The sequence below is a fragment of the Nerophis ophidion genome, linkage group LG05 (genome assembly GCF_033978795.1).
Source record: "Nerophis ophidion isolate RoL-2023_Sa linkage group LG05, RoL_Noph_v1.0, whole genome shotgun sequence".
Lineage (NCBI taxonomy): Eukaryota > Metazoa > Chordata > Actinopteri > Syngnathiformes > Syngnathidae > Nerophis > Nerophis ophidion.
Genome location: NC_084615.1, coordinates 36,258,219 through 36,279,775, shown reverse-complemented (window position 1 = coordinate 36,279,775; position 21,557 = coordinate 36,258,219). Strand labels below are relative to the sequence as shown.

Here is a 21,557-nt window from a genome sequence, read left to right as displayed (position 1 = left end):
AGTTGCTATGTTTACACGTACACACATGCACACACAGTTATTGTCACTAGCCCTGTGGTGCACTCAAAGTTAGAAATGACAAAACTCCTTAACTTTAACATCCAATGATTAGTAATCTCGATTCAAAAATATTCTTAATTCAAAATCAACACTTTTTATTAACATAGGGTGCCAGTTTATGATTAAGTGAATTCCTCCCTAAAAAAAATCAAATGTGTGAATTTGTTGAACATTTTACCCAAACATTTTCTAAAGTCAAATACAAATAAAGCAACAAGAACACTATCCAACATTTCGCTTTTCTAAAGTAAATCTCTAGTGCAGATATGAGCATTTACATTATTATGATTTGCCATAGTGGCTGGACAGAACAGATGTATTTATTAAAAAAAAGATTTTTGAGTTTTCCCCGTAAAACAAATGTTAGAAATACAAACCCTGTTTCCATATGAGTTGGGAAATTGTGTTAGATTTAAATATAAAAAGAATACAATGATTTGCAAATCATTTTCAACCCACATTCAGTAGAATATGCTACAAAGACAACATATTTGATGTTCAAACTGACAAACATTTTTTTATTGTTGCAAATAATCATTAACTTTAGAATTTGATGCCAGCAACACATGACAAAGATGTTGGGAAAGGTGGCAATAAATACTGATAAAGTTGAGGAATGCTCATCAAACCCTTATTTGGAACATCCCACAGGTGTGCAGGCTAATTGGGAACAGTTGGCTGCCATGATTGGGTATAACAACTGCTTCCATGAAATGCTAAGTAATTCACAAACAAGGATGTGGTGAGGGTCACCACTTTGTAAGCAAATAGTCGAACAGTTTTAGAACAACATTTCTCAACGAGCTATTGCAAGGAATTTAAGGATTTTACAATCTACGATCTGTAAAATCATCAAAAAGTTCAGAAAATCTGGAGAAATCACTGCACGTAAGCGATGGTATTACGGACTTTTGAACCCTCAGGCGGTACTGCATCAAAAACCGACATTAGTGGGTAAAGAATATCACCACATGGGCTCAGGAACACTTCATATAACCACTGTCAGTAACTACAGTTGGTCGCTACATCTGTAAGTGCAAGTTAAAACTCTACTATGCAAAGCCAAACCCATTTATCAACATTATCCTGAAACGCCGCCGGCTTGGCTGGGCTCGAGCTCACCTAAGATGGACTGATGCAAAGTGGAAAAGTGTTCTGTGGTCTGACGAGGCCACATTTCAAATTATATTTGGAAACAGAGGACGTGGTGTCCTCCAGAACAAAGAGGAAACAACCATTCGGATTGTTATAGGCGAAAAGTTCAAAAGCCAGCATCTGTGATGGTATGGAGGTGTTTTAGTGCCCAAGGCATGGGTAACTTACAGATCTGTGAAGGCACCATTAATGCTGAAAGGTCCATACAGGTTTTGGAGCAACATATGTTGTCATCCAAGCAACGTTATCATGGACCCCTGCTTATTTCAGCAAGACAAGTGTTACAGCAGCACGGCTTTGTAAAAAGAAAAGAGTGCGGGTACTTTACTGGCCCGCCTGCAGTCCAGACCTGTCTCCCATGGAAAATGTGTGGCGCATTATGAAGCGTAAAATACGACAGCGGAGAACCCGGACTGTTGAACGACTGAAGCTTTAGATAAAACAAGAATGGGAAAGAATTACACTTTCAAAGCTTCAACAATTATTTTCTTCAGTTCCCGAACGTTTATTAAGTGTTGTTAAAAGGAATGGTGATGTAACATAGTGGTGAACATGTCCTTTCCCAACTACTTTGGCACGTGTTGCAGCCATGAAATTCTAAGTTAATTATTATTTGAAAAAAAACATAAGTTTATGAGTTTGAACATCAAATATCTTTTCTTTGTAGTGCATTCAACTGAATATGGGTTGAAAAGGATTTTCAAATCATTGTATTCCGTTTATATTTACATCTAACACAATTTCCCAACTCATATGGAAACGGGGTTTGTATGAAATTAGTTCCTCCTATGCACATGTTTATTTGGATTTGCAACTAATATACCGTATTTTTCGGAGTATAAATCGCTCCGGAGTATAAGTCGCACCTGCCGAAAATGCATAATAAAGAAGGAAAAAACATATATAATTCGCAATGGAGTATAAGTCGCATTTTTGGGGGAAATTTATTTGATAAAACCCAGCACCAAGAATAAACATTTGAAAGGCAATTTAAAATAAATAAAGAAGAGTGAACAACAGGCTAAATAAGTGTACGTTATATGACGCATAAATAACCAGCTGAGAACGTGCCTGGTATGTTAACGTAACATATTATGGTAAGATTCATTCAAATAGATATAACTTATACAGTAGAACATGCTATACGTTTACCAAACAGTTTGTCACTCCTACAGTAATTGCTAAATTCCATAAAATCTTATACGTGTAGTCTCTTACGTGAATGAGCTAAATAATATTATTTGATATTTTACGGTAATGTGTTAATAATTTCACACATAAGTCGCTCCTGAGTATAAGTCGCACTATGAAAAAAACTGCGATTTATAGTCCGAAAAATATGGTAATTGACTTAGAACAAACTGCATTCAAAACAATTAACCTTATCTTTTGCAGAGGTTATATTTGCGCCAGCATGTCTGCCACTCTAATACGCCTTAAGCTGTTGACGGTTCCTAAAGTAATAATTCAAAATTGCACAATTGCTTTGAAAATGAGTATCCTTAAAGAACAGCATGGACTTAAGAAGGGATGCTGCTAGTGATACAAATGACAAATGCACAGACATACCGGCTGGACTGTCGACTACAGTCGACGGCTTCATATTTATGAACCCACGTGCAGCCTCCCAATGCAGCGCTAAATAATGATGCGTCACCTTGGCGATGTGGGATAGCATCAAAACAACAAGGCCACACACTGTGATGGATGACACCCGCGGGCCAAAATCTGTGACGCCGCTGCTGATAAAAAACCCCAAATGAAAACACGCCTCTATGTTTTAATGGTAATACTCTCAAACAGACACACACACACGCTTCATAAATAAATCCATTGACAGACAAATACATATTTAAGTCAACTTACTCTCCGTGTCCCTGGGTCGGTGGTGCTAAAAAGTCAACCTCCATGGCGTCGTGCCTGATAAAACCCAGCAATTAATCACACCTGTATGCTTCGAAAGCTAAGAAAATAAATGTATTGATTTATTTTTCCGCCTAGAAGCGAGATAAGGTGGAGGTAATTAATGGCAACATGGGTGAAAAGTCACTCTCTCTCTCTCACACACGCACATGCACACGCCAACAGATTCACTCAATCAGCATGTTGACCGGGGCACAATCAGTTGTTTTCACACCTGCCTGCACAGGTGAAACGCTAATAAGTCCCTTGTTTCACAATCCTGCTAACAATTTGGCTGAAAAACACGTCATCCACAGAACTGTAGCCTTTCAGCAGCAATCACTCCTTTATTGAGCCTTTTTGACCCTTTGGGGCCAGCGTAGTTCTTCAATCATAAACCCAAAGCCATCGAATTGAGTGCCTTGTGGATATTTATCCTCCTGAGAACCAGCGTCCAACACAGTGAACATTTGTTTTTTGTGTATTTCTTATGATTTCCCATTATGTAAAACAAAAGTGTCCACAGCAGAATGATATTTGTGAGCACCCCTGTTAGTCCATCTCCAAACCCACTCACACATGCTGCAGCTACTCACAATTCACATAATTACTTGAATTTTCAATGTACTTACAAAAATGTCATTTATTACCAGGGATATAATCTCACAGTAGGATGTTTTCATGGTATTTGGGCCACGGTACAATATTATTGAGTTATATGTACCCAAAAAAATACTTACAAATGCCACAGTGTGTAAAATGAGTGTTTTCGATAGACACACTTACTGTTGAACACCAACATAATGCTCAAATTTTCTAATAATATTTATTACTAAAAAACATGTACTTTTAAGTGCAAAAGTAGTGCAGGGATATATACTTTTTCGAGTAAATATAAAAAACTACTTACAGTTGAGTGTCTCTAAAGTGACAATGTAAGCATCTAGTGTAAAACAATAATGTTAATGTTCACATGATGTGCCTCCAATCTTTTATTTTTGAAATCCGTATGAGTGTCAAAGGAAGGGAGGTCAAGTTGAGCAGTAACGTCTTGGTGATAATGAATGGTTTAAAACAGGTGCATTTTAGATCGGGGCCACATGGAGAAAAATCCACTCCTAAGTGGGCCGGACTGGTAAAATAAACACAATTTCAATTTGTTTTATTTGTTTGAAAATAGAACATGCACAATTGCACAAATCATAATGTTGTTTTATTGTTTTTTTACAATTACCCGTTGCGGTTAATAGTATATATCTTTTATTTGTCGTTATTTATATTTTTTTAATACATTATGTGATAATGTTCATCAGTCAAGTCCATCCATCCATCCATTGTCTACCGCTTGTCCCTTTTGGGGTCGCGGGGGGGTCGCTGGAGCCTATCTCAGCTGCATTTGGGCGGAAGGCGGGTTACACCCTGGACAAGTCCCACTCATCGCAGGGCCAACACAGATAGACAGACAACATTCACACTCACATTCACACACTGGGGTCAATTTAGTGTTGCCAATCAACCTATCCCCAGGTGCATCGGCGTTGATTTTCAATACATCAAGATAAAACAATTATATCAAAATCAAATTACAGTATGCTATTTATGTAGTTTGATCATTTTCCTTTACTGATGCATCGTGTGGTTTGTTTTGTACATATGTAGCATCATCTAAAAAAATACAAAGAATTGCTATTGCAACATCTAGTGGACACATTTAGAACAGCTGTTTCTTTCATTCAAAAATTTCAGGTTAATTTTTATACTTTGCAAACTCATCCCACGGGCTGGATAAAACCTGTTCGTGGGCCTGATCCGGCCCTCGGGCCGTACGTTTGACACACCTGGTTCAAATCTTTCCAAAATTATTTTTCTTAAGTAAATAAATACACTCCATCTTATTTAAAAAAAAAAAAAAAGTTTTCCTGATTGCTCCAAACCTTTCAAAATATGCCCATATCTACACTGATGCAGGTAAAAAGAACTTTCAACTTTGACAGAGATTGAGAAATTCATGACCCCGCGACCCCAAAAGGGAATAAGCGGTAGTAAATGGATGGATGGATGGATGATAATTTTCCACCATGCATTTTTAGTTTCTTCAAAATTTGTAATTTTCAGTTGAGTATTTTTATAAAGATGTCGTTTACCGCATTAGAATCTTAGATAAAAGTATGTGTGAAGTAAGGAAGTGGTTGAAAAGTGCTGACCTTGGAAATGATGTGTGAAACCTTATCAGTGTTTTTTTTTTCTTCTAGTCTTTTTTTGTGCAAAAGCAGAAATAATGTATGCTTTAAAGTCAAAGTTATCTATTGACTGGTTGTGTGTGTGTGTGTGTGTGTGTGTGTGTTTGTGTGTGTGTGTGTGTGTGTGTGTGTGCGTGTGTGTGTGTGTGTACGTGTGTGTGTGTTTATCCCTCTGGTAATTCCTGTCCCGATGGTATCAGTTGCTTTCGGGAAGCCTGTAATCAGCTCATTCTGAGGTGTATCTCATTGAAAGCCAGCGGCCAGTGGGAGGAAAACGAGGAAGAGGGCGGTCGCTACGCTTAAGAGAGTTTGTAAAGAAAAATGGTGCATGGCTCCGCCCCTGGGTTGCACACAAAAATCCTCCCTCGCAATGGCAACCTGTGTGCGGCCATGCTTGACTTTTTCCCCCCATGTTGTCTTTCAATGTTACCGCCTCGTTCTTCTCTGTGGGCACAAACCTCCCCACTCCCTCTTGCTGTTTTTCTCAAGTCAGGGAATGATTCAGCCCTTGTGTGCTGTTTCTGATCCTCAGAGTTAATACCGTATGATTTAGTAAAAGCTCCAAATCAGCCTGAGAGACAGTAGAAGAGCATTCATCCTCACAATCACTGGCTAACATCTCCAAACTACAGAATTAATTCATGCATTGTTTTCACTACATGGAGGAGCCAGAGATGAAACAGCCAAAGTTTTAATTCTGATGTTTCTTGGTTGGTTAGTAGGGCTGCACGATTTTGAGAAAAAACCCAATTGCGATTTTTCTTTCCGAAATTGCAATCGGATTTGCGATTTTTACATTCTATATATAAAAATGCGAAAATAACAAGTGTTACTTTTAGACTGTCAATCAACATATTCTTGTCTCAAGGTGCCACACATTAGAACGATATGCAATAATTTACAGATAAAAATATTTGGTTTTATGCAGACAGACTCAGAGCTTTTGGTTACATCAAGCCTGGGCAATTATATGGACTTGAGGAGCCAAATTGTGAGAAAATAATGTGTCTGTGGGCCTGTATATCTATTTTTAGGAACTCTAATACAAAACCTCACAATAATGTCTGATTGTGTGCTAAAAACGTTATGGCTGACCGCCTTAAACAGAATGGAATTGTTTATTTTTTTACTGAATGAAACATCCAGAGTGTACATGAAAATAAAGAATGTGGGATTTACAATATTAACTATGAACGATAAAACACTGAATATTGACCACATCTGAACGTCACATCCTCCTCTCGATCGACATATTTTACAATCAAGCGAAACACCAAAAAAATGCAACAAACACAGCGAAATATGAATGTGAAGGGTAAAAAAAACACCTACAATGTGAAATAGCTGATACATTACTAAGCTTTAGAACTTTGTTGTAAAAATCTCCTTCTGCGTCTGACGCCCGCATTTCGGGCTGGCCGCTCTAGAAACACACTGTGGAAACGCTCCCCACCCACACTGCTTGGTGCCTCGTCTGAGCTGCTGTGACTTAGATGACCATAGTAACTAATTGGATTACCATAGTAACTAGTATGGCATGCAAAAGCGCAGATTCCAACCATTTAAAACTTTGTGTAGTTCAAAACTTACGGTAATTTGAAAACATCACTGCATATCATAATGGCGGCTTCAGTTTCGATCTTAAAGATTTTAAAACAATATTTGGGAATGTCCGGTGGGCCAGATTCAAAAACTTAATGGGTCACATGATTTGCCCAAGTCTGGTTTACATAATGTTCTTAAACTAATTATTGTATTTTTCGGATTTTATGTAGCTCCCGAGTATACGTCGCACCGGCCGAAAATGCATAATAAAGAAGGAAAAAAACATGTATACGTCGCACTGGAGTATAGGTCACATTTTTGGAGAAATGTATATGATAAAATCCAACACCAAGAATAGACATTTTAAAAGCAATTTAAAATAAATAAAGAATAGTGAACATCAGGCTGAATAAGTGTACGTTATATGACGCATAAATAACCAACTGAGAAGGTGCCTGGTATGTTAACGTAACATATTATGGTAAGAGTCATTCAAATAACTATAACATATAGAACATGCTATACGTTTACCAAACAATCTGTCACTCCTAATCGATAAATTCGATGAAATCTTCTTCCTCGATGTCTCTTCTAAACAACTCTGCCAACTCCAAAGGTATGCGCCGCTTCCTCTTGCGTTTTCTGCTGCATATTTCACTACGTCCAGCTTGTAATCTGAAGTACATGATTTCCTTTTCGGTGCCATTTTTGTTCAGCTCTTCTCAGTTTTTATAAGTTACCGCCAACGTTGAAAAGATCAAATTTAATAGCTACGGCAGTAGCATATAGCATATAGCAGTTAGCATCCCATGACCCACAATGCACTTCTGCCATGACCCACCCCGCCGAATTCTTATTGGTTGACCTGTAAGTGACGATTGCTGACATTTTCTCCGTCTCTTCCACGAATTAGATTAATAATGTTATTTAATATTTTACGGTAATGTGTTAATAATTTCACACATAAGTCGCTCTGGAGTATATGTCGCACCCCTGGCCAAACTATGAAAAAAACTGTGATTTATAATCCGAAAAATATGATAAATAATAAAAAAAACTATACAGTGTATAATAATGCAAGTAACCATTTAAAAGGATGGAAATGTTAACTTGTCATTACTGTAGAATTGTTTACCAATGTGTAACTGAAAGGTAAATAGCTTTTCTATTCTGAATTTTTTAAAAAAGATTTACTTTAATAAATATTGAACATCTTAAAGTGCATTTTTTCCCCTGTTGGAAGGGTGTACCCCGTCTTCCGCCCGATTGTAGCTGAGATAGGCGCCAGCGCCCCCCGCGACCCCGAAAGGGAATAAGCGGTAGAAAATGGATGGATGGATGGATGGATGGAAAAATGAGGTCGAACGTTGTCTTATTATTTGTTTTAATCATGAGGTCACAACGCCATTTTCGCTCATTTGTCTCATGTTGCCCATCTGTTTTAAATCTGAAATATTCCAACAACAAGACATTTAGCCTTGTAATCTTACTTTTGTCCTCCTAATTTGTGTTATTTTGCGGTACTACTCACTGGAAATGCGCAAGGCTCTCTCTTTGTACTGTGAGTGTTGGCAGAGGCGCCTCGCTGAGGCAAAGATTTGGAATAACTGAAAAGAGGGGTCAGTCTATTCAGTTAATTCCTCTGTTAATTAAACACAATCAGGTGCATATAGAAATTCACAAAGACGTATTTTTTTCTTTTTGAAGTAAGAGACGAACAAACGCAAGAGTTAACAATTATGATTGGCGAACACGTCTGTCACTCAGATGCCGTTGACAGCGGAGGAAATAAACAAACATATCAGCCTCTTGCGGTTATTCACCACACTAACTAAAACCTAGATGTCGATTCAATTCTGATAATCATGCATCCCTATTAGTTTGCCAGGTTATTTGCACTTTAGCTAGAGCACACAAGACACTCCATTACTAACTGAAAAAAAAACACACTTTTTAAAGCTTTGGTGCACTGGCCAAGTTAAAATCTATTGAATTGTGGCGCAGATTCTTTCTTTTAATTTTTTCAAGTCTGCGAATATTTGTGTTAAAAGGGGTGTGTCTATCTACAGGCCTGGAGAGGAATAAGCATGAGTGTTTTTCTCTAGTCCTCTTTGAGATGCATCGTGTCATGCCAGAATGTTTATATTTTGTATTCATGAGCAGAAGAGTGGCTGCCACTTATTTCACATCTTTACAATTGTTTTTTTTTCCTAGTGGATTGTCAGTAAACTGTGTTTTCAATTCTAGAGAAACACTCCATCTTTTTTTCAAAGTATTTGGGGAATTTGTCTACACTATAACTCTGTTTACTTTCTACCAATTAAATATTGTAAATGCTGCTGTGCTATTTTATCTGTTTTGTAGATAAAAAGTTTTACTTTTACATTTCTTTCTTGCTTTTCCCCCATTATTTCATCACACAGTCTACATACTGTAGGTTTTAGTTTTCCAATAAAATACAAAATGGTAAAATCAAATGCAATATATATTTTTTATTGTATTATTATTTTGTTTGTCAATGTTTGTTTAGCGTTAATTTGATCTAGTGTACAGTCTTTTAACATGCACAGAGAAAGTCTGCATTCACTTTTATTTTTTACGATCTCACCCCCTATTATTTACTACAATACATTTTAATTTACATTCATCAAAATGTAATATGCTTTTATAAAAATCAGTACATTTTTGTAATTACATTTTCATTTAATAGCTTTACTTTTAATGGTCACAGAGGAATGTTGCATTCCCTTTTATTTAAAATGTTTTCCTATCTGCTAATTTTTACTCTTAAGTTTATTTTATGTCAAATGAAATACTAAATAGCGATACCAGTTAAACAAAATATTAAGATTAACTGTTATCATATTATCTTAATAGTTTGTATTTATTTTTTAATTGGGTATAGGTTGATTAGCAACACTAAATTGGCCCTAGTGTGTGAATGGAATGTGAGTGTGAATGTTGTCTGTATATCTGTGTTGGCCCTGTGATGAGGTGGCGACTTGTCCAGGGTGTACCCCGCCTACCGCCTGAATGCAGCTGAGATAGGCTCCAGCACCCCCGTGACCCCAAACGGGACAAGCGGTAGTAAATGGATGGAAAAAAACATTCCTTGTTTTACTTGTATTTATTGTCTTTTAACATCCACAAAGCAAAGTTGCATTTTCTTTGCTTTTTTATTGTTAACATCCACTATTTTTGCTATAATAAATAGTGAACAAATTAGTTTTTTATTCTATTCCTGTATATTGTTTGTATTTGTATACTGTGTTGGTATTTTTTAAATACTTTACTTTTATTTATTGTATTTATTATACACAGAGGAAGGTTGCATTCACTTTCCTTTTATAAATTGTCCTATTTACTATTTTTACCATTATAAGTTTGATTGTATTATGTATGAAATACAAAATAGCAAACAAAAACATGCTCATTATATTATATTATTGTTATATATATATATATAAGTATGTATTTTTGGAAAAACAAAAACATTTCCTACTTGTCTTACTTTAATTTATTGTCTTAACATGCACAGGAAAAGGTTGCATTCATTCTCACTGCACATGCAAACATTGTATTTTACTTCACCTGAGTCTAGGGCACATGTAGTACTGCAATTGAGTTAGTTTGCCAGCATTACGCGCAGATTACTCAACTGGGATCAGAACCGGTTTGACGCAGGCATATATAAGAGAGCAGTAAAATATGTGAGGGGGGCTTCATGTGTACACGCTGCTCCATCAAGCTCCAGCACTTTTTTTCTGTGCAAATACAGGAGTAGCATTGCCTTCTTCATAGAATTAGGTTGTTAACTACAGTATGGGTTTGATTTACTAAGTTACATATACCATGCGCTAAACAGCGTGCGCAATCGATAAAATAGTGTCTATAATTAGCGTTTTGCGTGTGATTTTGTAAGATTGTGTGTACAATTGTAAAGTGGTTCAAGACGCCTTATTTGTTAATTGATTATTTTGCATGTACTCTACAGTTTATCACCACGGAAACAAACTCATTTACTGCACATACATGTTCTCATGCTCATACCTGTGGCATTTTGCTATGTTTTTAAACATTCAGGAGACATCTACCACTTTTTATGGGCATTTTAAATGCAGTAGTACAGTGCATCTACATTGACACCAGTTCTTTTTTTTTTTCTTTTTTTTTACCTGCTGAAGATGCATGGGAGAGAGGCTGCACTTAGTCCACTCAATATACAAAAATGCATACTTCAAGAAGTTTTTTTTAATATAAGAAATATTTTAATGTTGTATGTTCTTTGTGGAAAAAAAAGTTTATTTAAATATATTAAAGTACACCAAAACACATTAACTTTATTTTGTTTTAATCACCCCGTTAAGTCCTGTAGCAGCTATAAAATAATAAAATGATGTTGCTGAATAGAACGTGTCTATTTTTTTTAATTTCTGACACGTATGACGGATAATTATCGTCTGTCCATCATGTGTCTGTGCAGCACGAGTACAGGTCCTGCAGCCCTGTGTGGAATTGTAAGATTGCACAGTTACAAAATAAAATACAAAATAGTGCTCGAAAAACAGTGATGAGTGTTAATAAATCACATTGTGTGTGATAAATAATTATATTTGCCTTTTCTCCTCCCAGTATTTTGGCCGTTTTGATGATCAGTATATATTTTATATATCTTTTTGCACTTGAACTTCCTCTTCGCAGAAGGAAAACCATCTGATTGGCCCAACTTTGTCGCACACTCCCACACTCTTTCATATTGTACGCTAAAGAACTGTGATTGAATATATTGTGAACTCCTCCCACCAATCTACATGAGGTAATTAAATATGATTGGATTTCGTTTCTGACAACTTTTAGTCTTGATTTAAATTTGTTTACACTGGTTTACTGAGGGGATGGGTGTGTGTGTGTGTGCATGTGCAAGGTTGATAGGGGGCTAACTGGGATTGTTTTTCAAGGTTGTTTATTTTCATGGTGAATGGAATCCTCATTTCTTCATTAAACTCCATTTGTGACAGTGTCCCTTTTAACTAATAATCAGTAAGAATTCAACAATATCTGGGGATTATTATTTTATTTATTTTTTTTGTCATGAAAAAGGGAGTTTTTTTGGGTTGGTGCACTAATTGTAAGTGTATCTTGTGTTTTTTATGTTGATATATTAAAAAAATAAAAAATAAATAAATATATATATTTTTTAAATAAAAATTAATAAAAAAATCTTCTGCGGCCCGGTGGTTGGGGATCACTGCTATAACATATTTCCTCCTCACATGTTTTAATTTTCTTTTCTGTGCCTTTGTGCCACCTTTGTGTGATTACCATCCACAGCTTTGACTTGACTTTTCACTTCAATATGGAATTTTTCCCCAATATTGTCTTGTATGCAGTGTGAGACAAGGCCAGTGTGAGTTCTGGTAATGCTAAAGCCCTACATAAGAGTGTTTTACAAATGGCAGCTATTATTTATTGCCAAATTATACAGCCAAATATATGCACTTTCCGAAATATAGCCTTGTGACGACACTTTGTGTAAGTTGAGCATGCTGCAAACGACATTGAAATCAGCCGCACAAATGCAACGCACCGAGGAGAAAGTACTCACAGCAGCAGAATGTTCAAACTAATTGCACACGGTGATGTAAGCGCTCGAGGACACGCTCTCCTCTCTCAATGTTGTTGCTCCTCAATGTAGTCGTTGTTGCTGCTACAAGTTTACTACATTTATAAAACCCAAGCTTGCTGCAGTGACTGTGAGCTTATGATAAATAAACTTGTTTTTTTACACTTAGGCTTTCCAATAAAAAAATACTGGATGTAGAATGAATCAGTTCCAGGGTCAATATGTTATCGTCCTACAACCTTTATTAGCTATGCACTAGCATTTAACTTATTTTTACTGTTGCATGACAGTTTAGACTAAACCAGACCAAAATTAAAGAACACATTTTTTCATTTTCTCTTGACACGAATGCTTAAAGGACCCAGAGCGCCCAGATGATCAAAGTTTAACTTACAAGTTTTCTTTACTGTATGTTTTTGAAAATTAATCTGGTTGTCATTTCTGTTAAATAATTTTTGAACTAAGATTGGACGTTTATGGGAAAAATAATAATCATTGTTATTTTGATTGGTATTGAAATCATGATTAATATCACAATTTTCATTCATTTGAAAACCCGAGTATTTATTTTACCACCAAAAATCAACGTTGAATATAATTTAAAATAACAACCTGCGACAGTACAGTATCAAGAACAACAATAATTGAAATAAAAATAATAGGTACAACATTTATCCATCAATCCATCTTCTTCTGCTTATATAAAATCGAGTCGCGGGTACAACAGCCTAAGCAGAGAAGTCCAGGCTTTCCTTTTCCATCAAACTATTTCCGGGAGATCCTGAAGCGTTCCGAAGTCAGCTCCAATATGTCCTAAGTCTTTGCCATGGCCTCCTACCGGTTGGACAAGACACCTGAGGGGCTTTCTGACCAGATGCCTGATCCACCTCATCTGGTTCCTCTCAATGTGAAGCAGCAGCGGCTTTACTCTGAGCTTCTTTCAAATGACAGAGCTTCTCACCCTATCTCTAATAAGAGAGAGCCCCGCCACTCAATGAAGGAAACTCATTTCGGCCGCTTGTACCCGTGATCTTGTTTTCCTTTCGGTCATAACCCAAAGCTCATGACCATAGATGAGGATGGGAAAGGTAGATCGACCAGTAAAAATTGAGGCTCTGCCTTTTGACTCAGCTTTTTTTTCAACACGATGGACCAATGCAGGGTCTGCATCACCAAATTCGCCTGATGCACTCTTCCCTCACTCGTGAACAAGAACCAAAGGTACTTGAACTCCTTCACCTGCGGCAGGATCTCGTTTCCAACCGGGAGTTGGCACTCTACCCTTTTTTGGGTGGGACTCGGACTTGGTAGTGCTGATTTTTTTCCCCCAATCGCTTCACACTCAGCTGCAAACCAATACAGTGAGAGCTGACAATTCTGGCCAGATAAAGCCAGCAGGACCATATAATCTTTTAAAAGCAGAGACCCAAACCTGCAGCCAACAAACTGGATCCCTTCAACGCCCTGACTGCGCCTAGAAATTGTGTTCATAAAATTTGTAAACAGTATAAGTGACAAAAGATAGCCCTTGCGGTGTCTTACCCTTACTGGAAAACGGGTCCAACTTAAGTCAGACCACTAGAGGAAGCACTCCAATGGCTCCCTCTAGAGACTCCAAAAAGAGTGGGTACTCAGAACTACCGTTTGGTGCGTAAGCACAAATTACCAGGACCCGTCTCCCCACCCGAAGGCAAAGGGAAGCTACCCTCTCATCCGCGGGGTTAAACTTCAATGTACAGGCTCAAGGCTACAAGTACAGCTCGTCGCCTCTTACTGCTGGCAAAGCCAGAGTGGAAGAGAGTCCAACCTCTCTTGAGAAGACTGGTTCCAGAGTCCTTGCTGTGCGTCAAAGGGAGACCTACTATATCCAGCTGGAACTTCTCAACCTCGTGCACCAACTCAGGCTTCTTCTTTACCCCCCAGCCCCGCGAGGTGGCGTTCCTTTTTGTAATAGCTGGCTTCTGTTACCCTTCGACTGCCGCCCAGCTCGCAAAGCACCTGACCTCTATGGCCTCTCCTATGGGTGGTGAGCCATTGGAGGGATATTCACATCAATAAATTAAAAGAAAAAAAGTAGTTTAACTAGCTATACGATTGTTTTTCCATTTTAATTTTTTTGAGTTTTCTTTTTTTTACCTTTTAAATGATTTTACCACCAAAATGTGTGTGCTTTTTGTGTCATAAATACAATCTTATTCAATGATTGAAATAAAAATAATAGGTAGAACATCCATCTATCCATCTGTCCATACATCGTTTTCAGCTTAGCCGTAGTCGGGTTTCGGAGGCAGAAAAGCTTAGACTTTCCTTGTACTTGCTACTTCGTTCAGCTCTTCCCTGGGGTTCCCGTGGTGTTTTCAGGCCAGCTGGAGGACATAGACTCTCCGTGTCCTGGGTCTTCCCCGTGTTCTCCTACCGGTTGAACGCGCCCTGGGCGTCTGGGGGGCATTCTGACCAGATGCCAGAACCACCTCATCTGGCTCCTCTCGATTTGGAGGAGCAGCGACTTTACTCTGAGCTTCTCGCCAATGACTGAGCTTCTCACTCTATCTTTAAGGGAGAGTCCCGCCACCCAACGGAGGAAACTCATTTCGGCCGCTTGTACCCGTGATCTTGTTGTCCTTTCGGTCATAACCCAAAGCTCGTGACCGTAGGTGAGGATAGGAACGTAAATCGACTGGTAAATTAAAAGCTCTGGCTTCCGGCTGAGTTCCTTTTTCACCACGATGGACCGATGCAAGACCCGCATCATTGCAGACGCCGCACTGATCCATCCGCCTGTCGATCTCACGATCCACTCTTCCCTCACTCGTGAACAAGACTCCGAGATACTCCTTCGCCTGAGGCAGGATCCCATCCCCAACCCAGAGATGGCACTCCACCCTTTTCAGGGTGAGAACCATGCCGAGGATCGGACCAAGCGCCCTGTTTTCGTCTGCCGCCCAGTTTGAAGAGCACTTAATCTCTATGGCCTCTCCTATGGGTGGTAATCCCATTATAAGGATAGTAACATCAATGAATTAAAATGACAAAAACAATATAAATAACTCTACAAAGTTTTTCCATTTTAATTTTTTTAATAAATTTTTTTACTTTTTAAAATTGTGTCATAAATACAATTTTATTCAATCAATCAATCGAAATGCACGTACAGTATGTAGCCCTCAATCACAAGTATCTCAAACAGCTTTACAAACTCACAACGACCTCCCCTGATCTAAACCCACAAATGTTTCTAAATTAAATACAAAACTCCTCACATTGATTGGTGCAACTCATCTTCAGACAATTTTGAACAGTCTTTTAAGTCAAAATTTTGTAAATGTATCAATAAGTGCTTTAAGTATGTTATGATCGTATTTTTTTAAACCTTTATTTTGTTAGCGCAGTTAGACCGGATGTTGGGCACAGCACTGTTAATTGTGAAAGGGGGAAGTGTACTGTTGTTCTGAGATTAAAGCTGATGACATGAGACTGTTTAAAAAAGAAAAAAGGAGTTGCGACTGCAGTCCTGTTGTGATTATTGATTAGACGTATTAGTGTTGTATCAAATAAAAATTAGCAACCATGTTCAGATTCCAAAGTACGAGTTAACATGGTCTTTTTTCACTCAAATGCTTACTCATCCATTTTGCTGTTAAAAGCTCAAGAATTTGCATGCATATTGCATGGCCTGTTAATTGTTTTTTGGATTATAATAATTTTGTATTTGTAAGAAAATCAAAACTGAAATTGAGATTCAAATTTAATGAAATTGTTCAGTCCAGCTCTATGTGGAAAGTTCCCTTTCCATCGGTAGACTTGTCATGCCGCCCCCTGTTGATGTGGCGTCGTGTTCAGAACTAGGTCCCATTTCCCAGCATAAACAGTGTGAATAAAGGCATGTAAAACTATGATTTTGATCACTTGATTGCACGTTTTTGTCACCTCGGTCCATGGTTACTTCAAAACTGATTTGGTTAACATTATGAGCAAATTAGAAATCTAAAATTATCATTCTTCTTTCTCCGTTTTTCCGCAGTCGTTCTGCCCCGTGTGTGCTCCTGATTATTGGGATCACATCTGGCTTGATTCCTTTACATGTTTTAAATCCAAACTCCGACCAAAACCCTTCTTCAAAGTCAGGTTGAAATGATATCTGCAAAGTACACTTGGTACAACCTATCAATTTGAAAGGAGAGGTATATACTTCTCTTATATTCCCATTATTTGGAAATGTATGCTGGCTTAAACCCTGGTTTAGTTGTATTGCTGCAACCACTGCAACAATGCATTTGGCAGACATATTTGATCATTCTTTCAAACACTACGCTTACATATTGTAATTCGGGATGATGATGTTACCAAAACACGTTATACGCGGTAGGAACTTGCCTCCAGTCTTCTATAGGTGACATCAGCACCAAATTTTGGAGCTAAAAGTGTGCATTCCTATATGTGCTGAAACTTGTTATAAAACAAGCCTAAAATCACTACTGTCTATTTTGAGGGAAATTTTACATGACCATGACAAAACCTACTCAGTGGCCTAGTGGTTTGAGTGTCCGCCCTCAGATCGGTAGTTTGGGAGTTCAAACCCCGGCCGAGTCATATCAGAGACTATAAAAAAATGGGACCCATTGCCTCCCTGCTTGACATTCAGCATCAAGGGTTGGAATTGGGGGTTAAATCACCATAAATGATTCCCGGGCGTGGCACCGTTATTGCCCACTGCTCCCCTCACTTCCCAGGGGGTGATCAAGGGGATGGGTCAAATGCAGAGGACAAATTTCACCACACCTAGTGTGTGTGTGACAATCATTGGTACTTTAACTTTAACTTTACCTTTGACATGTGGCATCAATTTTAGGTCCAGAACTATGAAATAAGTTCCAATATTGTCAACATTAGAGGGGCTTTTTAACTGTCACACGTGTAAAAATAAGTTATGTACAGACATTTAGGTTTGGCGGGTGCCTAAGATGTTAGTTGCTTCTCCCGCACACTCGCACTAATTCATGGACTTCAGGCATGTTGTACTAAGCCACCAGCAGAGTCGCTAGTGTACAGCTCTCTTACACTACAATTAATTAACATATTTTTGACTCTCGCTATGTAGCCAGAACATGTGTGTTCATCTTGTCTACGTAGCCTACATCTTACATTTCCTAATCACATCATCGTCATGGTTATCACATGTAAGCGCAATCAATTCGGATAGCATCTCACACACACAGACACAAAAAATAGAAATAAAAAGCAAAACTTTTTTAGAATAGGGATTTTTAAGAACTAAGATTGGTGGTTCCAGGCAACCTAACTGAGTTACATACATGATGCATTTTTCATAACACTGGGCATAAGCAGATGGCAAGAAATATGATTTTCAGGTTGGAGGCAGAATTTTGCTGATTACTGGTGTTAAACTTCAGATAGTATGATTTTCCACTGGGTTTTACTGTAAATTTGAAGTTCTGGCACCACTCCTAGACTTTTAAGCCCATTCGTGTTGACGTACCGCTTTAATAGCAGTCGTCAATATGTTTTGACTTTGTTTGAGAAGACACTTTCAGACAACTAATCCATTCTCCAATCAGAACAATTTAATTATGGGCTTTGAATGGATAGACTAATCCGTCATACTGGGGAACTTTAAAGTACACTTAAGATATCTGGAGTGCACTTTTAGGCAGTATGTGTTTTAGTCTTTGAATACATGAATAGTCTGGAAAGAAAATGGATACGATCCCACAAGTGAAGGAGGACTGTTTTTTTTATGATGCTTCTTGACTTTGCTTTTGACTTTGTCAAGTATTGCCCTCTGACTGCTGCTGTCATCTGTATGCAGCAAAGGTTGCCTGCAGAAAGTCTTCCAAGTAGGCCAGTAATTTTGGAAGCTGTAAATCAAATCAGGATTCAATCCAGATTGTTTGGTAGCACATTCTCAGATAACATCCCAATTAATGTGTTTAAATGCATACATCTCAGTCAAACCGTATCCAGTTTAGACATATTTGTATTTTTTCTATGTTTTGAAGCTTGAACTTGAAGATATATTTAATGAAAACCATGTTTGATATAAAATCCACATTCATTTAAGTTTAGGTGTGTCGTATACAATCTTATCTGCGTAGCTTTGAAAAATGCATTTTTTGCTTCTTCAGAAGCTCTGGTTAAATCGGCTCTAATTCTTGATCTAATCCAGATTGAGAATATGGAAATTGTACTTGCATAAAAATCTGCACATAAAATCACAATTAACATTATTAGATGCTTACCTCTCAGTCAAAACATATCCATGTCTTGCTGATTCTATGGTCTGAAGTTAGAATACAAAACTATTTATTCGAGGCTGAATATAAATGTGTGGTTTTAGATTTTTGTTATATCACATGTTCTACGTTTTGCTTTAAAAAATACCCAGTTTAGGTTTTGGTCCAAAATTATAGGTTAAACCATCTTTTCACCTGAACCAATCCAGATTAAGAGTATATGAAACATTTATTCTATAGATAGATAGATAGTACTTTATCGATTCCTTGAGGAGTATTCCCTCAGGAAAATAAAAATTCCAGCAGCAGTGTGCAGAATTGGAATCGAATTTAAAAAGTTAATAAAGGGGTGTGGAAATAAAATATAAAATATTACAATAAAAATCAAAATAAAAAGCAAAAATTAAGAATAAAAATATACAGGATGCTATGTTAAGATGTTGAATTGGATTGGTTTCAATCCATAGTGTATTGTGGAAGTAATTTTAGCAATATAGCGTCTAATGTAAAATCCTCCTAAAGTCGCATATAAATTTTACATATGAAATCCCAATTAACGTGTTTAGATGCGTACCTATCAGTTAAACCCTATCCAGTCCAGCTATACATTGTTAATTCAAGAGTTTTAAGCTAAAATGTCAAACCAGACTTAATTCTGACACAGATATTTGTTATATCAAATCAAATCAAAAGTTATATGGTTTAACCAACTTTAATCCTGATCTGATCCAAATTGAGAGTACCTGCAAAATCTGCCCTTTAGATGGAAGACTGGATTTGTTTCAAATATTAATATATTGTATTAAGGTAGTCATTTTAGCAATGTAGCATTTCATGTAAAATTCTATCAGTCACATGTTATGTTGTTTAGCCAACATTTGCTATTTCCATAATCTTAAACTGGAAAGTCAATCCAAAATTCAGGCATTTATATATTAGCCATATCAAATCGTATCTGCTTTGAAAAACGCAGTTTGTGTGTTTGTCCCAAATTAAAAATCAGACATAATCCTTATTTGATCCTTTTTGAAAATGTGGATTTTACCTTGTTTTGGCATTGAAATATTTTTCAAATCTTATATGACTTGAACAAATATATATATATATATACATATATATATATATATATATATATATATATATAAGTAGGATTTAATTGGTCTTAATGCATATTGTAGTGTAGCTGTAATCTATCAATGTAGTTTTTATGTAAAATCATGCCAAAACTTTGTAGATTATTTACATGTTTAGATGCATACATCTGATTAAAAAACCTATCCATGATTTGCTATTTTATTTAGGGCCTGAAACTGTAACCTAAAACCTAAACGTTTAATCAGGATCACTTCCAGTTTGTGTTATGCATTAATTTTTTACTGTGGTGGTCCTGGTTAGGATCAACTGTAAAAAAAAATCACCCCAAAAAATCAATACAACATATATATATTTAAAAATATATATTTTTTTAATAAAAAATATTTAACATATGTACTTTTGAATTTTTGTATTAATTCTTTGTCATGTCCAGTTTTGCTGCAGCTGGCTAACGACGCCTTTCCCCGGGACATGACGCTGGCGCTGTCCTATTTACTGGCCCTGCCTCAGGTAGGTGGATACACACGTCAAACACCAAGTGAAAGTGGAGCAGAATTTCCATCAGGCTTCAAATTCTGTCTACTGTTATAGGAAGTTAACCACTGTAACCACTGTAGAGGAAGTGTAAAAAGAAGTAAATTACCCTAGAGAAAGTGTAAAAAGAAGGTTAACGCTGTATAATAAAACTGATCACGAATTCATGACATGCCAGGTCTACCTGTCCTACATAAGTAAAAATAAGTCAATGCAATGTCCTTTAGGTTTGATGTGTTCTTGAGAGGCGAGTCTCTTTGCAGTGACAAAACCACAAATTCAGTCTGGACATTGTAATATTCAATGTCTTAAAATAAAGGATGTTGTGTCTTTTTGTACCGCAGTGCCAGTCATTTAACAGTCAACTTGATATCGCTCATTCGTCGTGCGCCCTTATCTCGACTCGGGTTTTGTTGCTGATAGCGTGGGGACACTTCAAGGCTTCGTCGTCGCTCGAGCTCGACGATGCAGTGATCGGCACCTGACGTGGAAACCAAAGGCTGTCACAAGTGCTTTTATTTCTAAAACTGACAGGATGAGTGGCGTACAAGTCTGGACAAAACGTAATTGGAAACTTATCAGTTACATCTAAGAAGCAGTAACTATATTCTGGATTAGATCCAGGATGTTTGGCAGCAAATTAATATAATCTGTTAAATCATATTTAAGGTGTTTAGATGCTTGGATCGTGGTCAAATCGTATCCAGTACAGGGACAATGTGCTATTTCTAAAGTATAAATCTGGAAGTTCAGGACAGATTCAATCCATATGTGATCAATGTTTAATTTGAAAGGCTTATTCACACATTTAGTTGTTTGTCATACCAAAGTTGATTTGCTCTGCTTTCAAAAATGCAATTTGTGTTTTAGTCAGAAGCTTTATGGTTAAATATTTAGTCCTGATCTGATCTGGTCCAGATTATATCATGGCAGCAATTTAACATTCAATGTGAAATCATCGTTGAATCTGATTTGAACAAAATCTAGTTTATGTACTCAGGGTAAGTAGTTGTAATGTCAGAGCAACTTCAATCCATATTTGATCCCGATTGTGCATTTAAAAGGAATCTATAATGTAAAACATGTTTATGGGTATCGAATTTGGTACTTTCATAGGTAGGTACCGACAGTCTGTCAGTTTGGGGCCAGGAA

At 37.2% G+C, this 21,557-nt stretch overlaps 1 protein-coding gene across 1 annotated transcript in view; it reads left to right on the top strand.

The window, feature by feature from the left end:
• Positions 1-21,557, top strand: part of nbas (NBAS subunit of NRZ tethering complex) — a 383,924-nt gene that overhangs the window by 206,716 nt on the left and 155,651 nt on the right. Inside the window, exon 40 of the mRNA XM_061900721.1 lies at positions 20,305-20,381. Within this exon, the coding sequence (XP_061756705.1) occupies positions 20,305-20,381 (77 nt within the window). The remainder of the gene's footprint in view (positions 1-20,304; positions 20,382-21,557) is intronic.